A 27,246-nucleotide genomic window follows, 5' to 3' on the forward strand; every position below is an offset into this window, starting at 1 on the left:
GACCCCCAAACTCCACTTTTTCCAACACAATACCTATGTTCTAGTAAAAATAACATCTTAATTTTATGATGGTACATGCACACAATTAATACTTAAGAGAAATAGAGAAATACAGTCGCCAAGGTAATGTCCATTCAAATAATGGACTCAACTCCCTCCCCCTCTTCTCACACTACACTGCTGGCTCTTCCCTCTCTGAGAAATTTTGGGGGGAAAACCACTAAATTTTAATAAATAATACCTCAAACTAAAGTTAGGATAATACAATTGACATTGCTGGATTCATTGTAAGACCAGGAATATTTTGAACATATAAATGTCATATATTTTGCACAAAAGATAACATAGTTAATTTGAGAAAATTTTTTATCTAAAATTTGTATGTCTAATGCAAAAATATGATGTTTATATTCAAAATGATCATCAAATTATAAGAATTCCAGCAATGTAAATTATATTCAGACCGGGTAATTTGTATGAATTTTATGAGCTAAAACAAATATCTTCAGTTAATAAAAAAAAAAAAATAATTCTTCACAGGGTAACAGATGGTCGGTCGGTCCCTCCCTCCCCCCCACCCCCCACCAACCGTCCCAAGGAGATGTGTGGGATAACCACTAAATTTTAATAAATAATACCTCAAACTAAAGTTTGGATAATATAATTGACATTGCTGGATTCCTTGTAAGACCAGGAATATTTTGAATATAAATGTCATATATTTTGCACAAAAGATAACATAGTTACCTAGAGAAAAAATTTTATCTAAAAATTGTATGTTTAATGCAAAATATATGATGTTTATATTCAAAATGATCACCAAATTATAAGAATTCCAGCAATGTAAATTATATTCTGGCCCGGTAATTTGTATGAATTTTATGAGCTAAAACAGGCAGTCAGGCAGGGTGGCGGGTGGGGCAAATCTAAAAATAGCGTCTCGAGCCGGACACTCACGCGTATATGTGGAAAAAATCCGTGTTAAGTGAAAGTTCAGCTCTGGCGAGGCACCACGTATATGATAAAACGTGTTAAGTGAAACAGCGATTAGGCGGGGTAATACTGTGCACAACTTAGCACCACTTTAAAAGTTGAGATGCATTCTGAAGGAATTTTTGGGGGCCCAAAAATGTGACACAAGCACATACAGTATATGTATGAAATTAGACGGTTTTAACCACATAGAATGAGTATTCATGGCGTAACAATCATAAATGAACAAAACACTCGAATTTTACTTACCAGAAACAATGTCGAGTGCTGCAGGAGGTCATGAGATCAGAGTTACTGGGACTTACCTCCTTAAAATATCAATTTAATGTTCAATGTAAGTCCTTAATGGAACCTTCTATCACCATTGCTTTCACTTAAACTTGGTGGTCTTTTTGCACTTATCTTGAATAAGGGTAAAAGTAACACAGACACATAACTGAGCACAAACTGGGGAGGTGAGCCTCAGAATCCACACAAAATAAATGTTATAATTTCTGTGAAATTTTTTTTCATCATGATTTTTTCTATTGAAAATATTTATAAATTAACCAAAATTCCATAAGGGTGAATAAAGTCTGAAACACAGACGAATAACTGAACACAAGCTGGGGAAAGAATTCTGACTGAGCAGCTCCATTGTAGTGAACACTGGAAACTGGGGGAGATGAACAGCCTTCCAACTGCCTTGTTACCACCACAGATGCATTCACGCTTAATATTTTTTATTATTTTTGTAAACAAAATTATTACAAATTGCAATTTTTTTTTATTTTGAAAACTTTTCAAAATTCAGGAAGGAAGAATTTTTTCTGTAACCCCAAATTAAGGTCTAAATTTGTAAATTCCATAAGGGAGTAATTCCATAACCAGAAATTCTGTAACCCAGGAGATGCCTGTACAAGTTCACTTCCACAAAATGTAAATAAACGAAGCTCACCTCCAAGGATGCCATCATAATCATTGACAAAAATGGATGGGTTGGATGCCCTAACCTATATATGGAAACAGTGGTCAACACAAACTGTCACTAATGAGTGGAGAAAAAAGAAATTACAGCAGCTTTCACTTTTCACTGTACAGTACTGAGCTGTTTGTATGTTTTAAGTAGCACCACAAATTTAGGGCAGTACTCTTGTCCATAAAAAAGGTATTCACTTCATGGAAAAATGCATCAAATCAACCTGATCACTGCTCTTTACTCCCCCCTCTTGCCTCATTTGGACATAACTAGCAACTTTCTGAATGGTAAATTTAATTTCATCCACAAATTAACTTGGAATACCCAACTTTTTGGCCAAAATAACCTACACCATAATCAGAAAACTTGAACAAAAACTAACACTTACCGGCACTTCAGGTGAAGGATGAGGATAATTCAAGTTTGTGGTGTCAGCGGTGATGGGGGACTCACTGCACTACACTATATACAGTACAATTCTGTACTGTATTGTAATCACTTACAGAACCAGCTTTAAATGTTATTATTCACTTAAGACACTACTGTACATGTATACTGGTTAAATTTTCATTGTGGGTGGAATAGCACTTTGTATAAAATACCTGAAAATAAGTAGAGTGACTGCAGGTGGGTATCCTTTCACTAGGTCTAGACTCATAAACTGAGCGGCTGACCCAGAAGAGCCTCCAACGCATCCCGCGTGGGTCCCACGTGTTACACCATTCCAACATTGTGTAATCATATCTCAGAATATTGTGAGATATGTATTAAATATTTTTTATGCAAAAATAATTCCAAAATAATTTACAAAAGAGTATTTTACCACCATTCAGAGATACTGTATATCATATTACAAGCTATCAATGGTTTACTGAAGTGAATTTACCGAGTCTTCAGTAAAAAGAAGCTTAAAATGTGAAATACTGTATGTGTATTGCAATTACTGACACAAAAACAATGTTTAAACAAAACAAAATAATAATTTTTTGTTTTAATAATCTTCTTAGGAAGGGGATTATCACTCCTCTTAGGCACCAGTCAATCTTTGACCCCTTCTCCCAAACCTTTTGTCTGGTTTCTGGCTTTGCCCCAAATTTTATCCCATGAGTCTTTAAGTGATAAATTCATAATTATTATTTTTTTATTGGGCACCCCCCTACATCCTTGTGTAAGGTGAAGCGCAGAAGCGTTTACAGTGCCCAACAGGGAAGCATGTTAAGTTCATGCTTGCCTTTATATCTCATGAGTTAAGGGTGTAGAAGCCTGAAGAGTCAATGGTTTATGTCATCAAGTTATTGGAAGCTCCAACAACTTGTCCCTGAATACGAATTCGCAACTTTCGACTTACAACAGGTACCTACTTTACTGCTAGGTGAACAGGGACTAATGGGCGCTAGGAAGTATGTCCAAACAACTTCCACCGGCCCGGGAATCGAACCCGTGACTTCTCGCTTGCGAAGACAAGAGCGGCACCACTCTACCACCAGCACCCCCATAAATTCATAATGACCTAAACAAACATCTCAACAGAAAATGACGAGGTTTGTGGTCTCTTATTTCATTATAAGAGACAGAATAAGTTTCTCCAACAAGACATCCAGTTCCTTTTATACAAGCAAACTAATGGCTTCATTTTTGCAAATTCATAAGGTAAAGTCATGGATAGCTACAATACTTACCTTGTGATATCATCTGCACTCATTAAACGTAACTGCTGGAAACAGTTTCAAGAAAATTGGCTAAACCTGATGGACTCTCGGAGCCTTTTCCCAAGGAAGTGGTGCCTTAAAGGATAGACACACTTTTGACCAAGACAAAACAAGACTGCCACAGTTACTAACCATGCAATGTGAGTGAAACACAAAGCTAAAGTACTCAGTTCAACACAAGGAAAACTTATTTTCTTCAAATTAACCAGTAGCTCACTTACCTGTACATTTCATGGTGAAGTAATAACAGTAGAAATCAGGTGATGTCTGCATCCTGTGATAATGACAGCTGCAGGTCTTGTGATGGATGAGGTGAAATGTTTGGGTTGGTGTTTCCAGATAGCTCTATTGCTAAAGAATTCTCACAAGGAAGAAAAGACATTTTACTGAACTTGGCATGACCTGAAATGTTTTTGACAGCATTGCTGAAGAAGTTCAAGTTGACCTAACTTCTTCAAATATCATCCAGCAAGAAGAGAAGACTTCACACCAAGCATCAAGTTGAGCTAGGCATCGCTGGTTATGTTTTACTTCAAAATGCTCCTTCAAGATAATTTTCAGTGGACTAGTTAAGTACTTCAAATCTTGCATTACATACCACAAAGAGATCCACCAAGTAGTGCTTGCCTCAAGAAACTCTCTTCCAAGGTGCTGCAGTATCCAAAATGAATGTTGGTGAATACCCTGTACAGTTATTCCAAACAGAGGCACCACAAATCCACATTCTGTAAAAAACACTGAGCTCTTACCCTAACTTCTACTCTGCCCTGTTTAGGTACAAGTGACAAATTCATAAAAAACCCACAAGATCTTCAATTTATTTAAGATAAAGAAGACTAATCAAGTACAGGAGAGAGCTATGGCCTCAAATAAAAACTTCAACTTCTTCCACAGAAAATAAAATAAAATTTATGCTTTTTATATATCACTTCATTTAATTATGATACTGTACTGAACTTTTATATTCAAATAATTGAAGTACAGTTCCAGAACATGAAACATACCTGAGTTGGGCAACATATCTAAATAATGTTACTGAGGACCATGACATGATTACATAAAAGAAAAAATGTTGAGGACAATGACATTATTACATAAAGGTAAAAGGTTACTGAGGACCATGACATTATTACATAAAGGAAAAAAACATAACCATTAAACTTTTTGTAACAACAAATTTAGCACTCAAAGTCTTTTATTTCAAACATAAAATAATTCTTTTACATTACATATCAAACTTAGACAAGCAATTGAAAGGAAACAAAACAATATTTGCCCATTCCTGTCCCTTACCATATACAGTATAGTAGAGCACTTGTTAATTAAAATGTTATACTGCAGTACATATCTACCCATTAGCTGTTACCTTTTCCCATTCCTATGTGAAGTGTTGGATTAAGGACATAAACAAACCTCACACAAAGGGGATGGGAAAAGCAGTTGGGGCGAAAATTTTATGAAAAAAAATAAATAAAACAAAGTAGAAAATACTATCCTGTATTATATATCAACATAAAAGGAGTCACTACAGTACTGGTGAATTAATCAACACATCTCTAGTTCACAGGACTACTGTACTGTACTATGAGATTGAAATTTTTTCTATAAATTGAACGATTTCAACAGACGGGAATAAAAATATACCCCTTAAATAATCTGACACCTTTGAAAATGGTACAAAATAAAGATTACTGAACAATGGCAGTTGCATATGATTTCCAACTGGTGGGAAAAAAAAATATTCAAATAATACAGTACATCCAAATTTGAGCATTCTGGAATGTTCAGAGGCATCAAGTACAGTTCAGATTTGATGCAATATAGGAGCGTATATAAATGAAGCTGTTGTCATTATGAACCTTAAGTCTGGTATTTATGAGATTCTTTTATCACGTTGCTTTCCTGACCGACGCCTTCTCAGCTTTGCCGTCAGAGTGAGGTCATTCCACTGACATATTATTTGAGACAAAAATATCACACTTTGATTTTTGCAAAACTTTAGTTTATACAGAAGGAAAACACTTTATGCGAGGATATTCAGTTGATATGAGGGAGCGGAGTCCAGTCTTGTAGTATCAAAATATGCAAATGAAAGTTGAATGTTGATGGAGTCTTACCAGTTGTAAGGACAGCCGCTGACCCAGTGACCACGACGACCTAAAAGATACGAAAAGCATAAAAAAAACATGTAATCAAGTTCTGGTGCAAAATAATACAGCATCCACAGTTTTCATAAGAGTACATATCCAAATATTATCTAGAATGCCCAGACAGTTGCAGGTACCCCTTGCTTAACAAATGGGTTAGGTTTCTGGAAAACCATTTGTCAGGTGAATTTTTGTATCTCGAACAAATGGGAAAAAAGTGGGCTTGGTTCCCCGACGACAAGAAAACTTGTACTGTGTAATACCCCCAAAACATGAAATCAGTTCACGAACAAAAACCTACCTAACTAATGAAAAATAATACCCGACTACTGTACTGTAACTTACTACTTTACACATTAAAAATATTAATAAAATAATATCTGAATGAAAATATGCAGCTAAATACATTTAGGAAGAGCTAAATGAAAGTTTAACACAACCACCATTTGCATAAAACTTGACTGTGTGGCCTTAATACTGGCCACAGCAATGCACGATTTAAATTTTTTGCTGGGACCAAAATTCGTATAAGCAAGGGTAGCTTTTGTTAAATAAGAACGATGTATTAAATTTGGAAATTCGTATAAGCAAATTTTCATATCTCGAGCGTTTGTAAAGGAGGGGATACCTGTACAGTGTTCACATCTATCAAGTGTATTACAGATTAATGAACTTTTTCAGAATAAAATTGAAATATCTGCTGTTAGAAAATAATGATGTAACTTTTTTCTTAATGTTTCTCCCTCTAGTGTATCCTTGCCCACTACTGGTGCTGGGTGGTCAGGATTGAGAGCAGCATACAGTACTCTCTTTCTTCATATACTTTTCTAACTGATACAACAAATGTTTTCTCTCCCAGTGTTCCTCTCCCACAACAAGACCGAAAGATATCATCAGGCTTAACTATCACTTCCTACATCCTAGTTTTACAAGTCTAAATGTCTGTGAATATATACCTTTCATTACAGACAAGGAAAATATCTAACCCCTGAATATGTCTAAATTCACCAATCCAAATATGGCAGAATATATTCTGAAATAATTGAGTGAAATAATTGAACTCACACCACATATATTCAGTCTATACAATATTGTACAGTATGACTTTCCTATTCATTACTTATCTCAATGAAATTTAAGAAATGTTCAACACTGCTTTTAAATGCTCAATGCCTAATCTTCTTTCTTGTCAATTATGAATTCTTAGATCGAACAAATAAGCTGTGGAAGGAGAACAACACAGCTCAACACATTTGCTATACTAGAGTAATTAAAAATACCAAAGGACATATTCACACCATTTACAAACTCATACAATTGGAAAAAAAAAGTTGATTTATCACTGATTGCATCAACAGAATAATCCTACCAGGCATCACCATGACTGCCCATACATACAGTAAACCCTATAAACTGCCTAAAAATTGTGATAGAGCTAAACAAGAGAAGGTAAGTGTATACAGTATATACAATATACAAAAGAAAAAAAAAATTAATAATAATAGTGATATCTCCGTTAGTCAGAACAATCGGTGTGGAGCACTTCCGGGAATGAGAGATTTCCAGGTATCGAGACGACTCTCAAAGCCAGAAAGAAATCCCTCATCCCCGGAATTTTCCGGGTAACGGAATATTTTTCTTGGAATTTCCAGAAAATACGCCCGATTCTCATCTCTCATACCCGAAAAAAACTCCCGTCCCCAGAATTTTTTGAGTATCGGGAAAATTTTCGTGGAAATTTTCAGAAAATTTAAATTCCGGCTATCGGAGAACTCCGGGTTTGAGGGATTCCGGCTAACGGAGATATTACTGTAATTTAATATCCTCAAAAAAGTGGGTCAAGAGCTGACACATGACCTAGACTAACACCTACTCAGTGTGCCCAGATAAATTCTTTGTTGAGATTTGTAATGAATTTCTTTTTCATACTGTCGTAAAATATCTCCCTATTCTAGAAGCTGACCCCTGATGTAGTCATCCTGAATGTGAATTACAATACAGTTGGTCCTCACATTACGCGGTTAATGTAACCCAGAGGGTCCCGCGGAAAGTGAATAACATAACATATGGGATTAATTGAAATGGAGTCCAGGCCGATCCCCAAACTCCACTTTTTGACGACACACAACTATGTTGTAGTAAAAATTTTATCTTAACTTTATGATGGTATGAAAAAACAAGTAATATAGAAGAAGTTAGGTTAGGAAAGATAAAGGTTAACATAGGAAAAATAAAGAATAGGTTAAAAAACTAAAAATTTTGTGGAACACTTACGGTAGTAGAAGAGATGGGTCGGCATACGGGGATGGAGGCTGGTTCCGAGGCAGAGGGCAGATTACTGGCCCTCAGGTGAATCACCATTACTAGGTGAATCATCATCACTGTCACTTACAGTTGTCAGGGCTTCCCTGACAAATCCCTCAAAGTCAACTTCACTGTCACTATCACTGGCTTGGGCTGGCTGTGGTGGGTTGCGGGTGAAGAAATCTGTTATGCTTTGCTGACGGCTGGCGTTGATGTTGTCGTGATACACCGTGATGTACGGCTCCATAGCCTGCACCAGCCGGTTATGGAAGACTTCATAGCGGTCATCGTCATTGTCGCGGGAAAGGACGGACTTAATTTTCTCTGCAAACTCCATGGCACACTTAATATCACTATGACTTAAACTGTGTTCTTCGGAGACTGACGCACCTTCTTCCTCCTCTTCACTGACGTGTTCTTCTTCCAACATCTCGTCGGCAGTCACTTCAGGATTTCTGATCACCTCCAGGATGTCGTCGTTGGTGGTCTCGGAGAAGCCTGGAACTGTAACAGTCTGCGCAGCTTCTCTGGCAAGGTCCACTGCTACTGCAACATTCTGAACCTCACCAGTCACAGATTGACTCCTCCTCTCACCTGGTATTCCATGCAACACATGTCTCCATGCGTGACGAATTGTAGCAATAGACAGCTGATCCCATGACTCCACCAAGATGTCCACAGCTTTCTTGATGTTAAATATTCTCCAGAATTGTTTGAAGAGTATTTTTTGCTGTTCTAACCGTTGTTCCTCATCTTCGTCGCTCTTGCTATCGGTGGTGGTGTCACTCAGGTCACGCAACTCTTCCCTGGTGTTGGTGTAGTCGTTCAGGAGCTGGAATTTTTTTGTTGAGAATGCAGCTTTCACATTGCAAATCAACTCCTGGTCCATGGGCTGTAATATAGACGTAGTGTTCGGAGGAAGGAAGACCACTTTTACGTTGGGGTGACGATCTAACAGTAGGGGCGAGTGTCCTGGTGCGTTGTCCAGCAGCAACAAAATATTAAATGGGACATTCTGTTGCTCACAGAATTTTTTACATCGGGAACAAAACAGTCATCAAACCAGGAGAGGGACAGTGTAGAGAACATCCATGCCTTACGTGCTGTCAGCCAGTGGACATTTAGCTTGGTCATGTCCATGGTTTTGTAGGCGTGCGGCTTGCGGGCTGTGTGGATCACCGATAACTTGAGCTTACAGGTACCGGAGGCATTGGTGGCAGACAATACGGTGATGCGTTCCTTCTGCATTTTCCGGCCCCGAATCCTGCTGGCATTCTTCACAATGTAGGACTTGGAAGGTAGTTTTCTCCAGAAAAGACCAGATTCGTCCATGTTAAACACCTGGTCGTCGGTGTACTGTCCTTCCTCCATAATCTCACGTAAAAACGGAGGAAATTCCCGAGCCGCAGCACGATCAGCACTCGCTTCTTCACCACCAATGTTTATATTGGTGATCTTGTTCCGGATCTTAAACCTCTGTAACCACCCAGAGGAAGCAGTAAAGGGTTTGGGCTCTGAAGTTCCCATCTTTCGTGCCACTGCCATGTACAGTTCACGTGCGTAGTCCTTCACAGAGCGCGTGTCGACCGCCATGTTGCGTCGCGCCTGACGCACCAAGTACCTCACAAGTAATTTTTCTGTTTTGAGAAGCACCCGGTTGTGAAAATACTTGATCATAGAAGCACCTGTAGACTTTGTGATCTTCATGTGCTCCTTTATCTTGGCTGAATCCTTCTTTATAGTCCGGATCGTAGATTCGTTGACGCCATGCTGGCGCGCGAGATCAACTTGCCGTGTTCCTTTCTCCAAATCTTGAATAATTTGGTACTTCACCTCGTAGCTTAAGGAACGTCGTGTCCTCTTTGGCTTAGTGCCGCTGGGTCCAGGTAAGGAAAGGTTTTTCTCTGGGGGTGGTGGTCCGGCGGAAGCCATTTTACGGAACAATGGATGCGCGATAACACGGAGTGGCCTTGAGGGATGAGACTGTCGCGGCTAGGTCAAGCGTCGTCTCTCCTCCCTCCCTCCCTGCCCCGGGTGGACACGTCATAATACTTTAAGCCAATTACAGCTAGCAGCAGAGGAGGGTAGGGATGCATGGCCAATCACAGGTCTGATACGTCATATGACGTCAGTGATAACGCAACAAAGACACACTGCGCAACCTTACCGCGCCGCTTGCCCAAGCGGAGGGAGGAGGAGGAGGGAGGAGGAGGGAGAGGCAGGCAGGCGGGTGGCGCGTGAGGCAAATCTAAAAATAGCGTCGCGCCGGACACTCTCCGCGGAATGGCGTTCGCGACCGCGAAATGTGAAAATGTTAGGTTCTGGCAAGGCACCGCGGTAACGGTGAAACGCGGATTGCGGGACCGCTTAATGTGAGGACCAACTGTACATTATTTTATGTTAGTCCCTAAACTGGTAATGCATAAAGGATAATGTTATACAGTACTGTCTTTTGTAAAGTATACAAACAATGATAAAGTTTTTGTGCTTACATGGGTACTTTCACTAGGAATAAGGAGTTAAGAGGTGTTGAATGAATTAAAATATTTGGAATCAAGTTTAACAAAGGCTAGCAATGACAGTAGAACTGGAATGAAATTTGGTGGTATCCTGTGAGCCTTAGTGACGAGAAGGAATAAGCCTCCAATGTATGAGTAAATATTGTAAGCAGTAAAAATATCATGAAGTATAGTACAACAATATCAAAATGATTATGAGGATAGAAAAAGAAAATGTGAGAAATAACTGAAGGGTGTGGACATGTGGGAGATTCAGAAGGGTACAGTGCAATGAAAAGTATAGCTAGTGACTAACCTAAAATTCTAGAAAGAATTCAGTGTGTAGGTTGCAGTTCATGTGGACCTCAATCTAAACTAATCTACAAGCCTGGGACCCATTACAACTGACCCCCAAACCAAATGGAAAGGTTAGGTTGGGCCCATTTGGCCAGGGACCAGCGCAGTATGTTATGGGGACAAGCAAGACGTCCAACAGACCAATAACCTTAAAAATAACCATAACACATTCAACCATGACAAAAATCTTGAGTTTTACAGCTTTTCCTAACAATTAGTTCGATCTTCACCCCATATTGTTGAGAAAAGAGCAAGACTATTAATACATATTCTAAAGAGTGAGAGATCTCAGCTTTGTGTAAATGTTACATCCAATTTAATACATAGTATTTAGAAAACAAGCTATATATAAGTTGGCCAAAATTTCTGAGAAAAAGGAAACACACACAGTGGCTTGTGCATAGAGTTAATGAAAGAATTTTACAAAAGCAAGACTGAGAAGTGGCCACTCTTATCATAAGCCCTTGAACTAACACATCACCTCAGGGATGCGGACCCATGTGAGGGAACAACGTATACAGTATCTGGGTATTAGTAACTTAGTACAGTACAAGTTCATGTTATATCCATGTTTAGAAACTTATCTGGTAACTCAGGAATAGTTAGATTCTTGTCACTCTTATGGGTAATAAAGTTTCTAAAGACTTGAAAGGTATGAAGCGAGTAAATAAAGATCCATAATGTACATACATCTCTATACTGAAATAATAGTGCCATGTACTGCACACAAAGGTAAATGGAGCATGGAAAAATCTAAAAATTCACCATGAGTGACCTACCACACTTTATATTGCGATTGAGGGGGGGAAGTTACATGTAGAATTCCCTGATGCATTTCACCCAATGACTATCTTTGCATAAAAGACCATGCACCAATATAAAAGATTGGTGGAAAACATTACATTCTGTTTCAGCATCACATTAGTGTAGCAGTTGCCACCTGCAGTTTCAAGTGAATGCATCTCATTTTCTCCCCCCCCCCACTATGCTGTTTCCATGAATAAACAAAGCTAGCAACTCAACCACACATAAAATGTGGGGAAAACAATTCGGGCTACCTCAAAAAAGAGCTACAAATTTCTTAATATACTGTAACTATTTTGAACTATACATACCACAGTTGAAGCACCGCCCATAACCCCCATAATAACTTTCATCCCCCGACAATGTGGATGAGTCTGAATCCGTGAAATCATCGCTGTTCCTCACTGTTATTGTTCCTGAAGTCCCAGGTACAGGAGACTGTGGCTCATTTCTTTGAGGCTGGGGGTTTCTTGTATCAGGAGGATGTCCAGTCTGGTTTCCTCCGGTTTGTGATCGGCCTTGTCTTTGACTCACTCTGTAAGTTGAGAGTGGTTCATTAGCTCCTAATACAATGGGATCTTCTGCAGCACCCAAACCACTATTAGCTCGCATGGATGGTCTGGCTGCCGGCCTTCTCAAGGTTCGACTGCTCCGAGAACTGTCAGTAGCAGTAGATCCTCCAGGTGCTTCAATTCCATTATTAGGTGACGGATTGCTGCCACCTCTGCCAATCCCGGGAGGAACTACTGAATCAGATATACCTTGCCTTTGATGTACTGGTAGACTCTCAATTATTGGAGCAGTACGTCCTTGTGGAATATTCGTCCTGCTATTATTATCAACTACACTCACAGCTTCTTCTTGAAGAGGGAGTATGATGATTTGAAACTGAGCATGATCCTCCCATCTGTAAAAATACCACCAAATAATTTTCTTAGTTAAGCTGCTGACATTATCTTTAACTAAAGAATCAAATTAAAATAAAGATAAAAGAAATTATTCTCCTTTAGGAAAGCCAAACACATAAATCCCACTTTGAAAAAGAAAAGTAACTTGTGGGAGACCTTTTGGAGATAAGCTGTAAGCAAGATGACAGTAATAGTTATATGCTCATTTGTATCATACATCCAAATTTTTTGGGGGTACACAACAGCATTATGCCAGGAAAACTTTACAAACATTAAACATTGGCACAGTCTCTCAAAAAAGTATCTGTCCACACACTATATGAAACATTATGAGACCACAGATGATAGATACTAGGACATGCATTTACTTTGGTCTATAGTTTAACATAAGTACAGTACGCCTGGATAATTCGCAATTTCTATTTTGCAGTCCTTGATTATTTGCGGATGACACCCTGGATGTACAGTGCTCAAGAATGTCTGCAGGTAGTTTTAAATTTGCGAACATTTTTGCGGCCGGGACAGGGAGCCATTCATTCTACAGTCAGTAATTTCCTTTACCTGTACTATTGTATATAATAATACCTGTAATACTAAAAATAATAATAATAATAATAATAATAGTAATAAACAGTTTATTCATAGAGTTGCAGCCAGTGGCTGAAAAAATACAGACTTACATTTGATTTAGACATAATGATATAATATTCATTGAATACATTTACAGGGCTGTACAGTACATAAATCAGGAGTTGTTTATTATTTTAACAATAGATGGGATGGTGCTGTTCTTGTATCTATCAGTGCAGGCTCTTATGGGCTGAATTTTGTTATAGTGGCGGACTGCGCGTGGTGGGTGGGGGGCTGCCGGTGGCAGGAGGTGGCGATGACGAGGGTGGTGCATTAGTTGGCTGCCAAACCTTTCCAGTGCTTGGTGGTGGAGGTCACTGAGGGATGGCATTTCCAGGGTGAAGAGAGCGTTGGTGTAGCCTGAGTATTCTGAGCCAAGCATGATTCTGCAGGCCCTTTTCTGTACCTTCTCTAGCTAACGATGTTGGGTGGAGTCGAGAGAAGACGACCAGGCTGGTGACGCATACGTTAGTGTGTGTGTGTGTGTGCGTAGACACAAACACATACACGCACATATATCTGTATATACAATACAGGTAAAAGAAATAATTGTCCTAAGGGCAAACACATAAAGGGAATACACATTTCTTTGTACATAAGTAAAAATGTACCCCCCCCCCCCATCCGCAAATGTTATTCACGGATTTGGTGATTCGCGGCCATTTTAAGAACCTAACCTCCGTGAATTTGAAGGGCATGTTGTAATGCAAGGTGTATTTTGGCGTAATTAATATGATGTTCGGTTACCAAATGTAGTAGAAACAGAATGCCACAGAGTCACGCATCCCAACCTTCCCGAAACATCACAAGTTGCATGTAGCATTTCCGAAGTCAATGGACCCGTCCTAGCAGATACTGTCCTTTTTAACAATACTGTACAGTACATCCATGGAAGTAGAAGAAAGTTAAGATGAAAAATAAATAAATTACTTTAATGCACTATGTGGGGTGAGCAGGATGCAGATAATGTGAAATATGGAAAGAAGTTAATGTAAACGCAAAGGAAATGTTTGGATAGACAGCCAATCACGGTCTTTGAAAGTTAGGGTACCAACCAGCATTCTTCAGGTGGTAGACCACGCAGAAAATGTGAAGCAAAAAGTTTGATACTGTACATAATTCAGAAGCAAATGCTTGGAAAAAGACAGAGAGGGAAGAACAGGTTAAGGTAGGTGCCATATGGGACAGACAGGAATAAATGATGTGTGTATGCATGTTTTTACAGCAATGTGTCAACTGATCTATGATGAACCACAAATCAGACAGCAGTTAAAGAAAATAAATGACAGCTTATAAAGGAAAAGTTTGTACAAATTTCAATTCTAGCAGCAAGACAAGGAGAGGACTTGCAAAGGTGAGGAAAAAACTGCATGCAAAGTTTAAGGTCAAATGTACTGATAATTCTTATGATTAAAAATTAACAGACACAAAACTTCAGCTGCACATTCCACTCTTCCAGTGCCAGTCTATACGACATATTTGACAGTAGCCAAGTAGTACTTCTGTAGTTAATACAGTCAGCCCTTAACATATGCGGGTTTAGCTTACACGGATTTGCAAACACGCGGATTGCCGCTGGAGGAATATACATTCAAAGGAATATACATTATTCAAATCACGTGCGACACCACACACACACACAAACACACATCGCCCGCGCCACCCCGCGTTCCCGCGCTCGCTCCGTCAGTCAGTTTCGCTGTAACCACGCTTGTGTTGACATCAGCATTGTAGTTGCAAAAATATTACATTTCCGTGAATGATTATATCAAGCACAGTATGAATAGAATATCTCTAATATAACAGTATTTTAACCGAAAACTATTGAAAAACGAGTAACATATCTTGAACATCGGAAGGCTAGGTAAAGTCTTGTTTTCATGTAGTTTATCCTAATTTACATTGAAATACATTACGTTTCAGCAAAACTACTATTTATTTCTGAGAATATGGAAATGTAATATTTTTGCTGAAATGAAGTACGTATTACAGTGGAAAGTGACGAATCATTGACTTTCGCTTCTTTCGTTCAAAAGATGTTACCGTAATCGCTTTTCGAATGGTTTTCAGTTAAAAAACTGTTGTATTACAATAATATTCCATCCTAATTCACTTGTGATGCAACAGTTTTTTAACTGAAAACCATTCGAAAAGCGATTACGGTAACATCTTTTGAGCGAAACAAAGCGAGTCATTGTTTTCGTCACGATTTTATCCCACTTTCCACTGTAATACGTACGTCATTTCAGCAAAAATATTACATTTCCGTGAATGTATTATATCAAGCACAGTATGAATAGAATATCATTGTAATATAACTATTTTAACCGAAAACTATTAAAAAAACGAGTAACATCTCTTGAACATCGGAAGGTTAGGTAAAGTCTTTTGTTTTCGTCATGTATTTTATCCTATTTTACATTGAAATACATCACGTTTCAGCAAAACTACTATTTATTTCTGAGAATATATTCATTCAGGTGCAGTTTAGGTAAAATATACGTGTGATGTAACAGTTTTTTAACTGAAAACGATTCGAAAAACACGTACCCTCTAGCACTGTTCAAGGAGAAGACTGGGAGGAGCTGTTTGGTGCTTTAGACGATGACAAGGAAAATGATTTTGGTGGATTTTAATGAAAACATTCAGAAATATGGTATCGTACTATTTATTCAAGCGAATTAGGATAGAATATTATTGTAATACGACAGTTTTTAACTGAAAACCATTCGAAAAGCGATTACGGTAAAATCTTTTGAACAACGAAAGAAAGCGCGTCATTGTTTTCGTCATGATTTTATCCCACTTTCCACTGTAATACGTACGTCACTTCAGCAAAAATATTACATTTCCATATTTATTTCTGAGAATATATTCATTCAATCACAGTTAAGGTAAAATATACTTGTGATGTAACATTTTAATGAAAAGACCCGGTATTTAGAAATACGGTATCGTAGTTTTCTTTTGTTTCAAATTTAATTAACAAAGATTGATGTTTCAAATATAATGAACAGAAATTTATGTATCTATAAATAAACTTTAAAAAATGAATGCGTTATGTTTTACATCGTCCTGTGCTACCGTACCATGCATTTGGCTACTTTGGGCTTGCTATGATGATGCAAGAGATCTGCCCTGGCAACTGTACCAACACTCACAGCTGGTGGTGCGTCGTTTCCATTGTTTACTGGTAGTTACTGGTAAATATTTTTCTACCAAACAAAACTATTACCCGTTTAGAGGTCGACCCCCAATTTTTTGCCAAAAAATTTGATCTTAAAAACTCGAACTACACACATGTATATACGGTAAATAAGGACATGGGGGCCATGGGTGTTTTTAGAGGCAGCAAAAATAAGCGGATTTTTAACATTCAAGGGTATCTCTGTTACCTAACCCCCATGTATGTTAGGGGCAGACTGTACTATTATCGATGTTCACTTAACATCACATTTTCATAAAACCATCAAGTAAAATAAACTATTATTGAAAACAAAGCTCAGTCACTAACATTAATGTGTAAAAAAAAAAAAAAAAAAAAAAAAAAAAGTAAAAGATTATCATATCCAAATTATCAAAAAATCCCTGAAACACAAAGTGTTGATGGGTTACAAAGCATGACACTAAAAACATATCCAAAGTCTGTATAATATTTTTCCAAGTAATTTCCTTTCTGAATAGTTAAGCAAATGTAAAACAGCACTTTTCAAACAAGAATTTGCCAGATGTAGCCAATCAAGATTTATTCTTCTCTTTATTTTAAAAGGGTTTCCCTGCTAGATGCAATCCCATTTCTTTAATTAATTTTTTGGTAATCTCAGTTAGCCTCTTCCAGTTAATAACACATGAGGCAGCACAAAAATAAAAGATACTTATCCTGTTGCTCTCTGAGCAGTGTGTTGGCCTGGAGAAGATGCAAGTGACTAAAATACACCAGTCATATGGGCATGTTTTTCATGAATATAATGTGGTAAGAAGGCAATATCTCCGTTAGCCGGAACAATTGGTGCAGACTACTTCTGGGAATGAGAGATTTCCGGATAACGAGACGACTCTCAAAGCCCGAAAAAAACCCTCATCCCCGGAATTTTACGGTACCGGAAAAATTTTCTCGGAATTTCCAAAAAAATGCGCCTGAATTTCACCTCTCAAACCTGGAAAAAAAACTCCCCCATCCCCAGAATTTTCCGGGCATCGGGAAAATTTTCTCGGAATTTTCCAGAAAATGTGCCCCTCGGAAAATTTAAATCCCAGCTATTGAACGGCTCCCTGTCCCGGCCACAAAAATGCCAGCAACTAAAAAACTACCCTAAGATATTCTTAGGTACAACCAGGGTGTCATCCGCAAATATTCGAGATTCGCGAATTGTCAGGGCATGCTATACAGTCAACCCTCGCTTTACGCGGTCCCACATTCTGCGTTTCCACATTAACGCGGTGCCCTGCCAGAACCTAACGTGCTCACATTACGCGGTGCGTGAACCCCATTACGCGGAGAGTGTCCGGCGCGATGCTATTTTTAGATTCGCCCCACCCGCCTGCCTGTCTGTGCTCTCGCCTCTCCCTCCTCCTCCCTCCCTCCCTCCGCCTGGGCAAGCCGCGCGGTAAGGTTGCGCAGTGTGTGTCTTTGTTGCGTTATCACTGACGTCATATGACGTATCGGACTGGGATTGGCCATGCATCCCTACCCCCCTCTGCTGCTAGCTGTAATTGGCTTAAAGTATTATGACGTGTCCACCTGGGGGAGGGAGGGAGGGAGGGAGGGAGGGAGAAAAGACGATGCGTGACCTAGCCGCGCCAGTTTCATCCCTCCACGCCAGACCGTGTAAACGTGTACCCATTGTTCTGTAAAATGGCTTCCGCCCGACCACCGCCCCCAGAGAGTAACCTTTCCTTACCTGGACCCAGCGGCACAAAGCCAAAGAAGACACGACGTTCCTTAAGCTACGAGGTGAAGTACAAGATCATCCAAGAGTTGGAGAAAGGAACAAGGCAGGTTGATTTGGCGCACCAGCATGGTGTGATTGAATCTACGATTCGAACAATAAAGAAGGATGCAGCCAAGATAAAGAAGCACATGAAGATCACAAAGTCTACAGGTGCTTCTATGATCAAGTATTTTCACAACCAGGTGCTTCTCAAGACAGAAATATTACTTGTGAGGTACTTGGTGCGTCAGGCACGACGGAACATGGCGGTCGACACGCGCTCTGTTAAGGAGTACGCACGTGAACTGTACATTGCAGTGGCACGAAAGATGGGAATTACAGAGCCCAAACCCTTTAATGCTTCCTCTGGGTGGTTACAGAGGTTTAAGATCAGGAACAAGATCACCAATATAAACATTGGTGGTAAAGAAGCGAGTGCTGACCGTGCTGCGGCTAGGGAATTTCCTCCATTTTTACGTGAGATTATGGAGGAAGGACAGTACAATGACGACCAGGTGTTTAACATGGACAAATCTGGTCTTTTCTGGAAAAAGCTACCTTCCAAGTCCTTTGTTGTAAAGAATGCCAGCAAGATTCGGGGCCGGAAGATGCAGAAGGAACGCATCACCGTCCTGTTTACCACCAATGCCTCCGGTACCTGTAAGCTCAAGTTATCGGTGATCCACACAGCACGCAAGCCGCACGCCTACAAAACCATGGACATGACCAAGCTAAATGTCCACTAGCTGACCGCACGTAAGGCGTGGATGTTCTCTACACTGTCCCTCTCCTGGTTTGATGACTGTTTTGTTCCCGATGTAAAGAAATTCTGTGAGCGACAGAATGTGCCATTCAAGATTTTGTGCTTGCTGGACAACGCACCAGGACACTCGCCTCTACTGTTAGATCGTCACCCCAACGTAAAGGTGGTCTTCCTTCCTCCCAACACTACGTCTATATTACAGCCCATGGACCAAGCGTTAATCTGTAATGTAAAAGCTGCATTCTCTACAAAAAAATTCAAGCTCCTGAACAACTACACCAACACCAGGGAAGAGTTGCGTAACCTGAGTGACACCACCACCGATAGCAAGAGCGAAGAAGATGAGGATCAACAGTTGGCACAGCAAAAAATACTGTTCAAACAATTCTGGAGAGTAATTAACATCAAGAAAGCTGTGGACTTCTTGGTGGAGGCATGGGATCAGCTGTCTATTGCTACAATTCGTCACGCATGGAGACATGTGTTGCATGGAATACCAGGTGAGAGGAGTCAAACTGTGACTGGTGAGGTTCAGACTGTTGCAGTAGCAGTGGACCTTGCCAGAGAAGCTGCGCAGAGTGTTACAGTTCCAGGCTTCTCCGAGACCACCAACGACGACATCATGGCGGTGATAATGGAACCTGATGTGACTACCGAGGAGATGGTACATGATGATGACGACGTCAGTGAAGAGGCAGGTGGTGCGTCATCCCAAGAAGAACAACACTTATCCCATAGTAATGTTAGGGGTGCCATCGAGTGTATCGAGAAAGCCAAGCTCCTCCTTTCCCACGACCCTGACGCAAACAGGTATGAAATCTTCACTACCCAGCTGTTGCAGACTATGGAGCCCTACATCAAGGTGTATCACGACAACATCAACACCAGCCGTCAGCAAAGCAAAACAGATTTCTTCGCCCACAACCCACCACAGCCAGCCCAAGCCAGTGATAGTAACAGTGAAGATGACTTTGAGGGATTTGTCAGGGAAGCCCTGACAACTGTAAGTGACAGTGATGGTGATGCACCTAGTAATGGTGATTCACCTGAGGGCCAGTAGCCTGCCCTCTGCCTCGGAACCAGCCTCCATCCCCGTACGCCGACCCATCTCTTCTACTAACGTAAGTGTTCCACCTAACTTTTAGTTTTCCTAACCTAACCGTTATTTTTCCTATGTTAACCTTTATTTTTCCTAACCTAACCTCTTCTATATTACTTGTTTTTTCATACCATCATAAAGTTAAGATAAAATTTTTACTACAACATAGTTGTGTGTCATCAAAAAGTGTAGTTTGGGGGTCGGCCCGGACTCTATTTCAATTAATCCCATATGTTATGTTATTCACTTTACGCGTTCCTCACTTTCCGCGGGACCCTGCGGGTTACATTAACCGCGTAAAGTGAGGGTTGACTGTACCTGGAAAATTCCGGGGATGAGGGATTTTTTTCCAGCTTTGAGAGTCGTCTCATTACCCGGAAATCTCTAATTCCCGGAAGAGCTCCGTACCAATTGTTCGGCTGACGGAGATATCACTGTATATCAGTTATCACAAACCATTCATATATTATTGTGCTTATAATAACCGTGCAACCAGGTCCAAATACTGAATACAAATACAAGAGTGTGATTGGGTAAAATAAAGACAGGACAATAATAAAGACATCATAAAGACATGGCATCATGCACTGAAGACACTAATGTTACCAGTCTATATGGACCCATGTGTGTAAATCAATTACAGTATTGTACTCTAAAAATAAAGAAAGACAGAGAGAGAGCACATGCATATCTATACTGTATTTCTAGACTTATTTGTATGTAATTTCACCACACCATCAAAATTAAACAATCACTGTCAATGATGTATACCCATCTATATTCCTAATAGAACAAGGGCTACTTATCAAACTCAGCATAAACAGTGTTGCTATAAAGCTGCAAATAAAATTTTACATTGACCAACAAAGCCTAACTAATTAAAAAATAAAATAAATCAATCATACAGATGAATACACAGAAGAAACACAATATACCGACCACATTTTCTTTGATATGGCAAAAATCAATAAAATATAATAATAACTTTACTCCTGCTGGACAAATCACATTAATGACACAACTCCAATACTCTGGCAATATGACCCGGCAGTATTTAAAGGTAACACAACAAACTGCTTTGAAACTTTTAAATAATTATAAATGATGTTATATATTCTACAATAAGCTAATAAGTTAAAACAATACTTTACTTCTCTTGAGAACACTGGGAGTTCAAAGTTGAGGACTGTCTGCATACCCTTCCCTCCTACCAATGGTAAAGTAACCTATGAGCTCACACCTATCAATGGCAACTCCTCTCTCTTATTTTTTCATCAACTTACAACCTACAGGTATTCAAATTTAGGACATATACATACTGTATCTCTTACCAACATGTATTTTAATATTGCATGCAAGTGGTGTACTCGACAAGGGTAGTTTGAATTTAGGTAATTGTCAACTTTAAGTGTCCAAAGAGCAAACTGCCATGTGTACTTCTCTCTCTCAAATATGAATAACTTATCTATATAAAGAAAGTTGAGGCTCATAATGCCAGTTCTTCATCATGCATGTGAGGGTAACCATCAGTTTACCAAGAACCTTCTGAATCAAAATACTGTATGCCGAGGAATGTCATCCCCCATGACGCAAATTCAGAAAATATGGCAAAATATATAATATACATGTGAAGTCAAACCATTCATAAAAAAAAAAAAAAATCAACAATGGGCCAAAGATATCCTTGTATGGACCCCACAATATATGAGAGGGACAATAATAACAAAACAGCAATTACAAAGCGAACAGACAACACAACATTACCAAGTTTGAAATGAAATGAATAATGAGCAAGGAGGGCAGCTCAAATACAGATGATTTTGAAACCATGGGCTAGACCTTCAACTTGATGGATGGACTGGCTGATACTGATGATAAATTCTGAATATATAATCAAAATCAAGTGTATTGTTTCATATATGATGGATAACCAAATCCTTGTGCTGAGGTGTTAGTTGGTCTAGCCAGGGACAGTAAGCCCACCACACTATGTAACATCCTGCTAATTTACTTTACAATGAGGGTTAAAGCCTCAGTTCCTTCACTTAAACACTCATACCGAAACTCTAAAACAATAGTGGTCAGTTATACTACAAACTTTCTATTTGTCTTTAGCATATCATTTTAACTCCTCTCCTACTTTTGAGAAAGGTGGGAGAGAAAGATGTAAGAGAAGTGTGTAAAGTGAGAGGAGAAGACTAAGCTACAAACTAGAATACACTAGACTCTCGTTAATTTGACAGAAAAAGAGACTGGGTCACTTGAATTACCAAAAATTCCAAATTAACCGACTTCGCAATATTTTGACATAGTTCGACAATTTTCGATTTTTTTTTTTTTTGGTGTTCGATTATTTGTTTCTTTTTGGTTCAGTTTTTGCACCTATCCATGCCTTGGCTGTCGCCAAATAATCAATTTATAATTACTGTGCGAATATAAATATTTCTTTAAATGTACATACTGGTACAGTAATAAACAAATGTAACACTGAGGTGGGCAGTGAGGCGAGGTGACATGATAAGGCACTTAAACAGCACTACTAAACCATTGTATTATAACATTTTATTTTATAATTTCTATTTGAAAAGTAATTGATACATGATGGCTCGATTTGGCTACTTTTGTACTAAGATAACTGATCAGTGAATAAACCAGGGCATATGGAGATTCATTAGTTCTGATAAATATGCTACAAAAATATTTACTCAGTGCTCAAGACAGATCCTGTGATAAGCACCAACCCTCTTGAACAGTGACAACAACGGTGCTTGAAAGATGGAGAGTGCTGACAACATTATTACAGAGAGCAGGTCAGGGGGAACGATCGACCGTTACCGCTCTATAAACAAGAGAAGAATATTCCACGGCACAGTAGCTCATCTGGAATTGAGTGTGGGATTTTGGGGGCAAAATAATTATTTTCTGATGTTTTATTAACCCGGCAGCAAATGAACCTAAATAATAGGGGAATTATTGTGAAATTACATAATGTTGTTATAAAGAGGTCACGGGAGGAGAGTTGTCTTCTCCTCCCTCCTCTCTTGGGATATGCACCCAAACATGGTTTTGGACAGTATCTTAATATAATTCATATTATATTCTTATAATTCATTCATCTTTATCTGTTTCATAATATATTCCTCTAGTAATAATCAACTTTATGGAAACGCTCGGTAATTTCAAATTCATTCCAAATTAAAATTGTTTAATTATTTTTTTTAAAAACACACGAATTAAGCTGAAATCCGAATTATAATAATCTGAATTAACGAGGGTACAGTGTACAATTATAACCCTTCAGATGATCTATTACCAAAACAAAGTACTGTAACTCTTCAATTCTCTGGAGAAGTTTGTAACTGCATCTACCAGCCCAATTCAATGAAAATTTTAGTGACAATTTAAAATATCTCCATACTCACCTCTGGGGTGAGAGAATGATTACCGATGCCACCTGGGAAGTAAATCTGAATAAGATTGGGAAAAGGTGTTCCACTAGACATAATACAGTAATGGTTTCTAGCTCATAAATTTTATTATTTAACTCCAAATTCAATGTGCACAGTAGGGTGTTCACACATACCCAAGGTGAACGGATAAGATACATCCTACAGCCCACTCCAAATTAAAAATGCTTACTCAAACAAGCAAGGTATAGTACTCAACTGGATATACAGTGATCCCTCGGTTAATGAAATTTCGGTTAACGAATTACCTTCCATAAGATTCTTCACTTCGGTTAACGAGCAAACCCTCGGTTAACGAATTCCTTACGAATTTTTCCCAACATGTTTTCGCTGCCCACCAGCTGTAGTATTAGTCTGCCAATACAGTCATCGGTTTTAGGGCTTAAATTCCTTACCATTTTAGTAAATATCAAGAAGGTTGTACTATTCAATAATTTTTAAAGTTTTATATTAAATTTTTCAGTAATTTTAACAATTATTGAACATAATTGAAATAGAGGAAGCTAGTTTTTTGCGCGCCAAACAGCCATTCAACAAACCTAGCTTGGTGTCAGTTTGTTTACCAGTTCAGAGGAAGGAACATCTTGTTTGAGACTCTTCAACATAAATGCCTTTTTTCTGTGTTTCCAGTCAAATTATTGGTCATTTTGAAATATTTTACATATTGACACTATATAATGCAGTGCAGTGTTGATTTAAAGACAATAATCTTGAATTACACCATGAAAACTAAAATTTTATGGGTGAAATGGCAGCATGGGGTGACTTCTCTTCCACCCCAATGCCTTCTCTTCTCCCTTCTCCTCCACCCCCATTCTAATTCCCATCATCATCATCATCATCAACCAGGAGCCTTCTACATGCACACCTCAAAGTAAGTGTACTTTACTGCATTTATTTTTAGTTTGTATGTAATTTTCGGTGAGCTGGAACCAATTACCCAAAATCCCATTGAAACAATGGTTTCGGTTAACGAATTTTTCGGTTAACGAGCAACCTTCTGGAACGAATTGTGCTCGTTAAGCGAGGGACCACTGTATTTGATCCTACCATTCTTAAAATGCTCACAGGACATAAAGTAAAAGAAAAAGGAAAGAAAGAAAAAAATATTTCTAAAAATTAAGACTTACATGGGAGACTAAGCAATGAGTTACAAATGCTAATAAGTTAACATAAAAGTTAAACTCTACTGTAATTTTAATTTTTTTATCAAAAAGCTACAAAATCCTTAATTATTTCTACATCTCTCAAAATTCATTATCAAAGACCTCATTATTATTCAAATAATTAACAGGTCAACAATGAAAATGTATAACTACAGTATTGTATTACAAATACTGTACACTCAAACCTTGCTAATTCAACATCCTTGGAGCTTTAACCCATTCAAATTACCAGAATATAAATTTGTTGAATGCACTTAATGTTGTTTAGATTACACGTGTTGGAACTGTAGGAGGACCAAACTAAGACATTACAGTGGTCCCTCGGTTAACGAGCACAATCCGTTCTACAAGGTTGCTCGTTAACCGAAAAACTCGTTAACCGAAACCATTGTTTCAATGGGTTTTTGGGTAATTGGTTCCAGCTCACTGAAAATTGTCTAAATTCAACAAAAAAGGTAGAAAAGTACACTTACTTTGAGGTGTGTATGTAGAAGGCTCCTGGATGATGATGATGATGGGAATTAGAATGGGGGTGGAGGAGAAGGGAGAAGAGATGGCATTGGGGTGGAAGAGAAGTCACCCCATGGCGCCATTTCACCCATAAAATTTTAGTTCTCTTGGTGGAATTCAAGTTTATTTTCTTTAAATCAACACTGCACTGCATTATATATTGTCAATGTGTAAAATAAATGTCAAAATGACAATAATTTGCTTGTAAACACATTTTAGTTGAAGAGAGTCTCAAGCAAGATGTTACCTCCACTGAAAAGACAAAAGACTGACGCCTGTATGCTGTGTTGGCAGGCTGGATGGCGTGCCACAAACTAGTGACCCTACCTTCAATTATGTTCAATAATTGTTAAAATGACTAAAAAATTTAATATTAAACTTTTAAAATTATTGAATAGTATAAACTTGATATTTACTAAAAGGGTAAGAAATTTAAGCCCTAGAACCGATTACTGTATTGGCGGACTAATACTACAGCTGGTGGACAGCCAAATGCAAGCTAAAACATATGGAGGTCGGCTCGTAAGAAACTCGTTAATCGAGGGATTGCTCGTTAACCGAAGTTAAGAATCCTATGGAAGGTAACTCGTTAACCGAAATCTCGTTAACCGAGGCGCTCGTTAACCGAGGGACCACTGTACAGTGACCCCTCGTTTAACGAACACCTCGGTTAACATAATTTCGATTAACGAACTGCCTTCCATAAGGATCTTCAATTCGGTTAACGAAAAAAATTTCGCTTAACGAACTTCTTACGAACCGACCTCAACATGTTTTCGCTTGCACTGACCGGGCAACCAGCTTTAGTATCAGTCCGCCAATACATTAATCGGTTCTAGGGCTTAAATTCCTTACTATTTTTGTAAATATCAAGAAGTTTATACTATTCAATAATTTTAAAAGTTTAATATTCAATTTTTTAGTCATTTTAACAATTATTGAACAAAATTGAAGGTAAAGTGACTAGTTTAATGCGCGGCATCCAGCCTCTTAACACAGCAAACAGGCGTCAGTCTCTCTCTGTTTTCACTGGAGGTAACATCTTGCTTGAGACTCTCTTCAACTAAACGCTTTTTTTCTGTGTTTCCAAGCAAATTATTGGTCATTTTGAAAATTATTTTACATATTGACAATATATAGTGCAGTGCAGTGTTATTTTAAAGAAAATATTCTTTATTTACAGCTAGTTTAACTTTGAAAAATACGTGTTGCCATTGTTTGAATCCAGCATGGGGCCTAAGAGATCAAGAAAAGTGATTTCAATCCAAATAAAGCAGGAAATAATAAAAAAACACGAACAAGGTATTAAATCAAATGCGCTATGCAAAGAATATGGCATGTCGGCATCAACTGTGTCGACAATTCTTGCACAAAAAGACAAATTTAAGGAAGTGAACGTGAGAGACAAATCTACAAGAGTGTTTAAAAGTAGATCCCTAATCGTAGAAACTGAGAGGTTACTTATCATCTGGATTAGGGAAAAACAGATGAAAGGTGATTCAGTTTCTGGTGATTTCATTTGTGAAAGAGCCAGGGAGATTTATGAACATTTAAAGGCAGATCAACCTGGTTCTTCAGGAACAGAATTTGAAGATTTTCGGGCTAGCAAAGGCTGGTTCGAAAAATTTAAGAAAAGAAGTGACATTTTAAGTGTTGTTAGGCATGGTGAAGCTGCTAGTGCTGATAAAGAAGGGGCAGCAAAGTTTTTAATTGAATTTAAAAAACTGATGGAAGTAGAAAATTATCTTCCACAGCAAGTGTTCAATGTTGACGAAACTGGGCTGTTCTGGAAAAAGATGCCCAAAAGAACATTCATCACCAAGGATGAAGCCTCTTTACCTGGGCATAAACCCATGAAAGACCGTCTCACTCTATTGCTTGGTGCCAATGCTTCAGGGGATTTCCGACTGAAGCCTATGCTTGTCTACCACTCTGAAAACCCCAGGGTGTTCAAGCAACAGAAAGTGGTAAGAACAATGCTTGGAGTTTATTGGAAGTCCAA

General features: G+C 38.6%; 1 protein-coding gene across 3 annotated transcripts in view; it reads right to left on the reverse strand.

Moving 5' to 3' along the window:
* Window positions 1-4,453: 4,453 nt before the first annotated feature.
* Window positions 4,454-27,246, reverse strand: part of LOC121871532 (E3 ubiquitin-protein ligase rnf8-A-like) — a 31,549-nt gene continuing 8,756 nt past the window's right edge. For 2 of the 3 annotated variants that reach the window (XM_042373975.1, XM_042373966.1), the window contains exons 7-8: window positions 12,082-12,677; window positions 4,454-5,817 (exon numbers count right to left, since the gene is read on the reverse strand). In XM_042373975.1, coding sequence (XP_042229909.1) covers window positions 5,774-5,817; window positions 12,082-12,677 — 640 coding nt within the window. In that variant the 3' untranslated portion in view covers window positions 4,454-5,773. The remainder of the gene's footprint in view (window positions 5,818-12,081; window positions 12,678-27,246) is intronic. The other variant, XM_042373984.1, reaches the window with a different exon arrangement.

This window comes from Homarus americanus, unplaced genomic scaffold (assembly GCF_018991925.1).
Source record: "Homarus americanus isolate GMGI-L3 unplaced genomic scaffold, GMGI_Hamer_2.0 scaffold55871, whole genome shotgun sequence".
In the NCBI taxonomy this organism is placed as follows: domain Eukaryota; kingdom Metazoa; phylum Arthropoda; class Malacostraca; order Decapoda; family Nephropidae; genus Homarus; species Homarus americanus.